The following is a 9,993-nucleotide window of genomic DNA, read 5'->3' as shown; positions in this document are numbered from 1 at the left end:
AAGGAAACCCAACCAAGTTTTGAGTGTATAACTGAACATACTCTTCAGAAGTTGGACACTTCTGTATTGTAAATCCTTTTTGATTGATCTTAAGAAATACAACCCCGATTCCAAAAAAGTTGGGACAAAGTACAAATTGTAAATAAAAACGGAATGCAATAATTTACAAATCTCAAAAACTGATATTGTATTCACAGTAGAACATAGACAACATATCAAATGTCGAAAGTGAGACATTTTGAAAGTTCATGCCAAATATTGGCTCATTTGAAATTTCATGACAGCAACACGTCTCAAAAAAGTTGGGACAGGGGCAATAAGAGGCTGGAAAAGTTAAAGGTACAAAAAAGGAACAGCTGGAGGAGCAAATTGCAACTCATTAGGTCAATTGGCAATAGGTCATTAACATGACTGGGTATAAAAAGAGCATCTTGGAGTGGCAGCAGCTCTCAGAAGTAAAGATGGGAAGAGGATCACCAATCCCCCTAATTCTGCGCCGACAAATAGTGGAGCAATATCAGAAAGGAGTTCGACAGTGTAAAATTGCAAAGAGTTTGAACATATCATCATCTACAGTGCATAATATCATCAAAAGATTCAGAGAATCTGGAAGAATCTCTGTGCGTAAGGGTCAAGGCCGGAAAACCATACTGGGTGCCCGTGATCTTCGGGCCCTTAGACGGCACTGCATCACATACAGGCATGCTTCTGTATTGGAAATCACAAAATGGGCTCAGGAATATTTCCAGAGAACATTATCTGTGAACACAATTCACCGTGCCATCCACCGTTGCCAGCTAAAACTCTGTAGTTCAAAGAAGAAGCCGTATCTAAACATGATCCAGAAGCGCAGACGTCTTCTCTGGGCCAAGGCTCATTTAAAATGGACTGTGGCAAAGTGGAAAGCTGTTCTGTGGTCAGACGAATCAAAATTTGAAGTTCTTTATGGAAATCAGGGACGCCGTGTCATTCGGACTAAAGAGGAGAAGGACGACCCAAGTTGTTATCAGCGCTCAGTTTAGAAGCCTGCATCTCTGATGGTATGGGGTTGCATTAGTGCGTGTGGCATGGGCAGCTTACACATCTGGAAAGACACCATCAGTGCTGAAAGGCATATCCAGGTTCTAGAGTAACATATGCTCCCATCCAGACGACGTCTCTTTCAGGGAAGACCTTGCATTTTCCAACATGACAATGCCAAACCACATACTGCATCAATTACAGCATCATGGCTGCGTAGAAGAAGGGTCCGGGTACTGAACTGGCCAGCCTGTAGTCCAGATCTTTCACCCGTAGAAAACATTTGGCGCATCATAAAACGGAAGATACGACAAAAAAGACCTAAGACAGTTGAGCAACTAGAATCCTACATTAGACAAGAATGGGTTAACATTCCTATCCCTAAACTTGAGCAACTTGTCTCCTCAGTCCCCAGACGTTTACAGACTGTTGTAAAGAGAAAAGGGGATGTCTCACAGTGGGAAACATGGCCTTGTCCCAACTTTTTTGAGATGTGTTGTTGTCATGAAATTTAAAATCACCTAATATTTCTCTTTAAATTATGCATTTTCTCAGTTTAAACATTTGATATGTCATCTATGTTCTATTCTGAATAAAATATGGAATTTTGAAACTTCCACATCATTGCATTCCATTTTTATTTACAATTTGTACTTTGTCCCAACTTTTTTGGAATCGGGGTTGTATTCTAATAATTTGAGATACTGGATTTCTGATTTTCATGAGCTATAAGCCATAATCATCAAAATGAAAACAAAAAAGGCTGGAAATATTTCACTTTACATGTAACGATATATGAAAGTTTACCTTTTTTAATTAAATTATGAAAAAATTAACTTTTTCATGATAGTCTAATTGTTTGAGATGCACTACTAGGTGTAAATATTAGGGAATGAAATATCATCTCATATTAGTCTTTTAAACTCAAACCCAAACGTCTTCAGTACATAGCAAAAATAAAAGAATTGGCCTTGCTGTTGCAGTACTTTCAGAGGAGGACTACATACAGACAGCCAGTAGAAGGATATAAAACATGCCCTATTCCAGGTAGGATTCACATACTCAACTTTTAACTTAATTTGTAGCATAGTGTTAGCTGAATGCATACCCTCTTTGTTTGGAGTAATTCAGAGTACAACATTAAACTTGATTAATAAACAGTTCTTGCCAGGTTTTTTTTTCCAAATTTCAGCAAGGAAGAGTCCCAAGATCATTTTGTAGAAAACAAAACTTTATTTAAACATGGGACCCCTATTTGCCACAAAAATTGCACAATATAAAAGAGGACTCACATCTGTAAGACACCATGTCACATGAATACGATGCATGTACACAAAGGTCCCAAATTCATTTGACATTAATTTGGTCTTCCTCAGTTTTGGTGATGTAAAAGCATGTTGTTGTGTTTTTATTATTATTATTATTTTTAATTTGTGGGTAGTGATGTCTTAACATAATAACATATAAAGAACATATAAAGGAACATTCCGTACACGTAAATTATGTAGTGTTCATTCCTCAAGCTCACTTGGGTGTACAATGTGTGGAGAAGGTGTGGGTTGGGGCTTTTGGGGACAGTGTGAAGCAGGCAGTCTTTTATTCATGTTGAGAAGAGGGGCACATTCACTGGCCGTTTCTACACTGAGAGAATTCTGAGAGAATCCTAGACTAAAGTTGTGCTACATCTGAATATTCCTCAAGAGAGAGAAAAAAAAATGGAACAAACACATTATTCCAAAAAAAAGAAGCTTTTTTTCTTTCACTATGAAACAAAATAACAAACAAACTTTAGTACAATACTATATGTATGACCTGGAACAGTAGTGATTACAGTACATTAGAGAAACAGGGAGGAAGAAAGATAACCTGCCATACTGTGCAAAAAATTGAGAAACTGCAGATCTGTTCTCTAAACATGAGAGAGAGTGGGAGAGAGGGAAAAAAATTCCATAACCAAACCTCTGCAAAAATACAATGAAAAACTGAAACTGAGAAGATATCTATGAAGTCTCTGTTTATGCATTTTTGGTCACCTGTGTGCAAAAAAGAAAGATATACATCTAACACAAATTATATACAAAAAAAAAAAAGACATGGACTGCCAAGACACCTTAAAATGTGTATTGTACTAACAAATCTGCACCAATTGGATTTACATTTATGAAAAATAGAAATGATTAGGACTTTTATCAACACTTTGTCACCAAGTCATATCCCCAATTTTCCCACAAAGTACACTTCAAGGGGGTTAGGGGCCAGGAATGAAAGTTTATGAAATATATCAATCCTCCACTTATCCATCCATTTCCAGTATTTAAGTGAGCACTCGTTTAGCTTGCAGCTCCATCTCAGCAGCTCTCTTCAATGCCACATCCACAAGCAGCTGGAAGCCACTGAAGTCCTGTGCTGTCAGATCAGGAGGTGTAGGTGGTGGCGTGTTGAATTCTGTGCCCAGTCCTGTGCCTGATGGGCAGCTGAAGACTGTCAACTCTGTGGTCCCGTCAACCTTTGTGCCTGCAGCCGTGATAGTGGTGTGGCAAATGACAGACGGACGGGCCAGAGTAGGTGAAGGTGGCATTGTGGGTGATGCAGTTTTTTGGGGGTAACTGGTAGAGACTGTCATGTTGTCTGGGCAGGCAGGTGAGCCAGGCTCATAGCTGTCATGCTTTGGTGAGTGTGAGCTTTCACTCATGCCCTCGGGCCCCTTGTTGGCACGGCGTGAAATGGTAAACTGGTTTGGATCTTTACCATCCTTCCGTAGCATCTCTGGCAACAGCCTTCGACGAGCATTAATGAACCAGTTACACACCTGAGACAGAGCACAGCATGTTAAGAGTATATAGATGAAGGTTTTCAGGTCACTTAAGATCTAACAGGATATCCAAAATGTACCAAAACTAGTGAGACTTAAAAAGAATGACATGAAAATTCAGCATTCCAAATATTTTTTATAAGATTTCCAATTTCTTGGTTTTAGTTTCCTTCTTGTAAAAAAGGGTTCACTAGAGTTGCATGGAGAAAACATGTTGGCAGATTTGTTTTTGCATTCAAACATACCATCAAGTTTGGTAGAATGAGGCAGTATGAAGTTTAAATATGTTCAAATGGGCATTCCTCTGTCCAGTCTCATCTCATTATCTCTAGTCGCTTTATCCTGTTCTACAGGGTCGCAGCCAAGCTGGAGCCTATCCCAGCTGACTACGGGCGAAAGTCAGGGTACACCCTGGACAAGTCGCCAGGTCATCACAGGGCTGACACATAGACACAGACAACCATTCACACCTATGGTCAATTTAGAGTCACCAGTTAACCTAACCTGCATGTCTTTGGACTGTGGGGGAAACCGGAGCACCCGGATGAAACCCACGCGGCCATGGGGAGAGCATGCAAACTCCGCACAGAAAGGCCCTCGCCGGCCACGGGGCTTGAACCCGGACATTCTTGCTGTGAGGCGACAGCGCTAACCACTACACCACCGTGCCGCCCACCTCTATCCAGTCTGTTGTCATTAATTATAAAAGTTTCAACTGAAATGAGCATTTGTGGAAAAAAACAGTTGTGTGTTCAATCTTTTTAACAGTTTCCACTGTTCTTGTTATCAATCATTAATTGACTATAAAAAATGTTAAAAGAACTGTTCATAGTTTTGGCATTTACTGACTACTACTATTGTCTCCTATACCATACAGAGGTTGTATTTCACCTGAATACAAACTTGTATTGCCATAAAACCTCCTATCTGAAAACTGTGTAGCTGAGAATTTGGTAATGAAGTACTTTGTTACCACCTCAAGTTAACAAAAATCCTTTCACAGGAGACCTGTGCATGAGTCCTATTTGAGGTGTGATACCTCTTCAGCGCATGCGTCGTTCCACCAGATATTAACGTTGCTGTAGAAAACACCAGGTGAATGAAAAATTCTGCTATTCTTCATCATTTCCCGTGAATATTTTTTCTATTTCTCTTCATGAATGAATGTAAAAATGGCCTAGCTACAAATAAAAACACACCCAAGATAGAATAAACAATATATTTGATTACAACCAGGTACGGAAAGTTTAGGTGCATCAATCCACCAGATGGCATGGTACTGACTTGGGCCAGCAAGCACTTTGTTTGATGACTTTTTTTTTTTTTTAAATGGTGACCATCTTTGTTAGCGCTGACATTTGGGTTTTAATAAACCTGGTAGCTCAGCACAGTTCACTGTGTGAGACTGATTTTAAAGATAGAGGCTCAAACAAATGCAAATGTGACTCTTCAAACACCCACAAATAGGACTCATGCACAGGTCTCCTGTGAAAGGATTTTTGTTAACTTGAGGTGGTAACAAAGTACTTCATGACCAAATTCTCAGCTACACAGTTTTCAGATAGTTGGTTTTATGGCAATACAAGTTTGTATTCAGGTGAAAGTGAGCTACTACAATCTAACCTAACTTGTACATGTATTACTTTTATAACCCTGATAAGGTGGCACTTGAAATTAAGTCATCTTGTAAACATACAGGATTAGGTAAGTACAGGGTGTTTCAAAAAATTTGATATCATTTCACAATCTAATAACTTTGCCAATTCTCATTCAATTGACCTCAAATTTTAACACCATTTGTAGAAAGAGGTCAAAATTTTATGTTTAATGTTTTATCTTTTTAGGTACAGAAATGCCATTGACTGGAAAAGAAAAGCATTTTGTGTGTTAGAATACGCTCGAACACAATTGAACAAGACTGTGCAGCATGCATTTATGAGAGAATTCTCTAAAAATGCACCAACTGCAATGCAGATTAGGACATGGCACAAAAAGTTCAAAGAGGAAGGCTGGGCAGCACATACTGAAAATTTGAAATCGTTCATAGAATCCAAATACCTTCGAATTTCCCATTCAAATTTTGAGGAATAAATCTTATATTAATCAACATTAAGCCTGTTCAGTTTCATTTGCCTAGACTATGTAGTTTCTGGGATATTTACATCTCAAATAATATCTTTTTTTTAAAACACCCTGTATTTAAGATGACCAAATTATTTCCAATCAACAGTTATTAAAGTACAATCTTCATCCTGTCTGTCTGAAAAAACAAAACATATGAGTATGTAACCATGGCTCATTGTGCTTCCAATGGAGAAGCCATCCACTGTTAGTGTGTGTGCGTGCACACCCGTGTGTCTCTCTATTGTTTTGCAGACAGCTGTCTGAGTGTGGGGGAATTCCTAATTACTAGTCAGTCTCTCTCTCTTTCTCCCCCTCTCTTTCCCATTGAGGTGGAAGTGGAGGTGGTTATGCCACTGATCCTTTCAAACCCCCACCCCACACAAACTTGAGCTAAGTAAAAACAGACTCCTGTCAGCTGATTGCCAGCCTGTGAAGCATGAACAGATTACTGATCAACGATGCTGAAACTGCCGTAATTCCCCTACATACTGAACACACTCTAGCCCTGTTCTATTTTAAGCTGACTCTTAAATTAAACTTGGCAGACATGTCAAAGGAGGAAAACAATTGGCCGTTCATTAAAATGAAACATGTAGACTAAACTTTACTAGAGATGATTATTTTGTGGAGACTGCTTGCTACACACTGCTTAGACAAGTTCATTTACCTGAAGTGTAGAAAGATGAGTCTGTTTCGATAGCAACGCTTTTTCCTGTTCTGAAGGGTAGGCATTATAGCGATGTTCGTAAAGCCAATCTCTGAGTATCTGTACAGATTCTTTAGGCAGGTTGCCTCTCCGTTTTCTTTTGCCTGCATATCCGCGACTCGAAGACAGATCCAGAGGGATGTCAATGTTATCCTCGTCTTCTGTCTCACTGCCAGAAGTGGCCAGCATACCTAGACACCACAAAAAAAAAAGTCACACCAATTAGCTTTGTGCAACATTCAAACAAGATGAGAAATGAAAAATTCTGGCCAATTTGCTGTGCCGCACACGCAAGATTCAAGGAGCTTATTAACATGTGAATTGCTGCTTGAGGAATCCGAATAGGTTAAATGAAAATCTGTACAATCTGTGTAATGCAATTAAGCAAGTACTGTGGTGACTATGTTGATTCAGTGTGTGGTGCAGTCTGTGTTAGGACAAAAGACCATACCACCCATAGTCCTCCCCCACAGAACCCCCTCCCCCAACTCTAAAATCACCATAACAATGTAACACAACGCACCCAAGGTCTATATATCTGCATATTTTACGCATATTAAATATGATCTGCCACATACACACCGTCATATCCAAGTCATGTGGCAAAGAAGAGACAAAGTTATAAAAACAATGTCAACAAATAAAAAACTCGTGTAAGCTTACACAACACACAAGATATTTGAAATACACCCCAGCCATGTCATTAACACATTATACTATTTGACAGTGATGTTCTGGTAGCATAGGTTTCATGTATGAATGAAAAATCTAATCAGATGATTTCACACAAAGTGCATGCTGATGATTGTCGCAAGGGGGGAATGACAGGACCAGCAAATCTATATATGAGAAGAGATGTTATACCACCTACTACAAGTAAGTAAAATGATTTTTCCTAGTCTTTGGCGCGTTTATGGGAAAATGGCCCCAGTCGAGTTGGAAGTGAAGTGAACGGACTGGGACTTTGTGTGTATGTAAGGGGGAGGGAGGACCTGTTGCAAATCTCAGTTGAACAAAAGAATGCAGCTTCTTACACTCAAGTTTTTCCCTTCCTTCTTTTGCAGTGGGAAAGCTTTAAAACGGTTTTACAAGTGCAGCTCGATATGTTTTCATTAAGTCTCGAACAAATACCACGTTAAAAACCAAGAAAACGACGTACGTGTGTGTGAGAGAGAGAGAGAGAGAGAGAGAGAGAGAGAGAAGGAGGGAGGAACACGAGGTCGGAGACGCGAAAGCGTAGCCCGAGGAAACCAAAACTCAGCTCAACAAAGGAGCTCAGGAATTAATACCACGCTGCCCCACATGTTCTCAAACACGCACACCCCAGTATCACGTTTTACAGTTCTCACCAAACAAACTTAACAAAGTAGCTCTTCCGCTACACGCATTACTTTTGAACTTTCGCCCAAATCCCTGAGGGGGAAAAAAACGAAGAGGAAACTATGTAGCTGAAGCAATTCGAGTCGGAGAGCGCATGCCATCGAAACTAAAAAGCTCGACGCACAAAATTATTTTATTTTAAATATAATTTAAATGTGTAAAATAGTTGACTATCACGCGCGTGTGAGTCAAACGCAGGAGCGTTTAGTTGTGACCGGGAGTGAGAACAAGCTGAGAAGAAAACGGAGCTGTTTTGTCTGAAACGGAAACAATAGCGAACACGAGGCGCCGGGAAGAAAAGCCAAATCGGACAACTTTCCTTACACGTCTATATTCTCTCTAGACGCGTACAAATCACTCAGCTTACAGCTCTTTTTTTTTTTCATTAAAAACACTACATACCCTTTTTAGTCTTCATATCCGTCAACAAAATAGCGCCTGTTCACTTGGACGTCCTGACGAATTTATTCCAAAAGTGGTGGCTTTTTTTTTCCGTGTGCTGAATCCTTAGAGGAACGTCATAGGCCGAAGAAAGCGCTGTAATTCAGTTGTGAGAGACCTGACACCTTGTCATGGGCCTGGAACAGACAACGTGTTCCTCAGTTCTGCCCTTGCCTGTGTGTGTGTTTGATCATGAAGCTGGGTGACAGCTATCTTTGACAGCTGCGTGACTCAACGCTCTGAAGGTCCGCCCACTGAGCGGAGGGAACCCTTTCATCAGGGCGGAAAATCAGGTAAGCAAGAAACAAGCGAGGAATGAAAAACTTGTGCACTGTAGCCTAATATGACCACTGTTTTTGATAAATATTAAATTATTAAAGCTTTTGCTTTCTAAGGCAATGATTGAATGTGGTGTTTGTTTTTGGTACATGGGTTCAGCATCATGTGTAGAGAAAATTAAAACAAATTCCAGGCAAATGTTACATGTAGGTTAATGGCTTGTTCGTCAGGCTTGCTTTTGTCCTGATCCCCACCAAGTGGTCTGCAGCAAAGTTAGTAACTAAAAGGGTGCTCTGTAGAATGTATACCTCCACCAAGCCTTGAACCAAGGATCATTCTGAAGCTGTACACCACATTTCATCAAAATCCATTCACTACATTGGGAACAGACAAAAAAAAAAAATCCTACATCTGCATACATATCTGGACCCTGGATCCACAAACATATCCAGATTCACATCAAAATCTAATCAGTTGTTCCATGGACCACCTTTCCTCCAAATTTCATCAAAATCTGTTTACTACTTTTTGAATTATGTTGGGAATAGTCAAAAAAAAAACCTGGATCTATATACTTATCTGATTTCTGGATCCACATACACATCTGGAGTCACATCAAAATCTAATAATTGTTCCTTGGCCCATGACTCACCTTTTTTCCAAATGTCATCAAAATCCGTTCACTACTTTTTGAGTTATGTTGGGAACAGACAAACAAACAAACGGAGGTGAAAACATAACCTCCTCCAACAAAGTTGGAGAAGATAATAATCTATTACCTCTAACTTTGTACAGGACTAATTCGGTGAGGAAAATTAGAGGAGCAATGCGCAAAAGATAAACGTATGCAGCGATGTCGTCTCTTTATAAGTATAATATTTTGCATATAACGGAACAGGCTAGTTTAACACTTATGTTTGTTAGCCTATGTTGCTTGCTGTGCCATTTATTACACATAGGATGGCAATATTGTTTTCTGTCCAACTAGCTTGCATAACACTTGATATAAGTTCACACAGTTTCATCATGATAATGTGTGTAGCCTGCAGCAAAATCTCATCTCATCTCATTATCTCTAGCCACTTTATCCTTCTACAGGGTCGCAGGCAAGCTGGAGCCTATCCCAGCTGACTACGGGCGAAAGGCGGGGTACACCCTGGACAAGTCGCCAGGTCATCACAGGGCTGACACATAGACACAGACAACCATTCACACTCACATTCACACCTAC

General features: G+C 39.9%; 1 protein-coding gene across 1 annotated transcript; it reads right to left on the bottom strand.

Annotated features, from left to right (window-relative positions):
- Positions 1-2,415: 2,415 nt before the first annotated feature.
- On the bottom strand, positions 2,416-8,703 carry tgif1 (TGFB-induced factor homeobox 1). The gene is made up of 3 exons (XM_060920449.1): positions 8,445-8,703; positions 6,624-6,853; positions 2,416-3,829 (listed from the first exon to the last, which is right to left on the bottom strand). Exons 1-3 carry the CDS (start codon positions 8,458-8,460, stop codon positions 3,335-3,337), a joined length of 741 nt encoding a protein of 246 aa, XP_060776432.1. The 5' UTR covers positions 8,461-8,703; the 3' UTR covers positions 2,416-3,334.
- Positions 8,704-9,993: the final 1,290 nt, after the last annotated feature.

This window comes from Neoarius graeffei, chromosome 5 (assembly GCF_027579695.1).
Source record: "Neoarius graeffei isolate fNeoGra1 chromosome 5, fNeoGra1.pri, whole genome shotgun sequence".
NCBI classification, from domain to species: Eukaryota; Metazoa; Chordata; class Actinopteri; order Siluriformes; family Ariidae; genus Neoarius; species Neoarius graeffei.
This window is presented reverse-complemented; position numbering and strand designations above follow the sequence as displayed.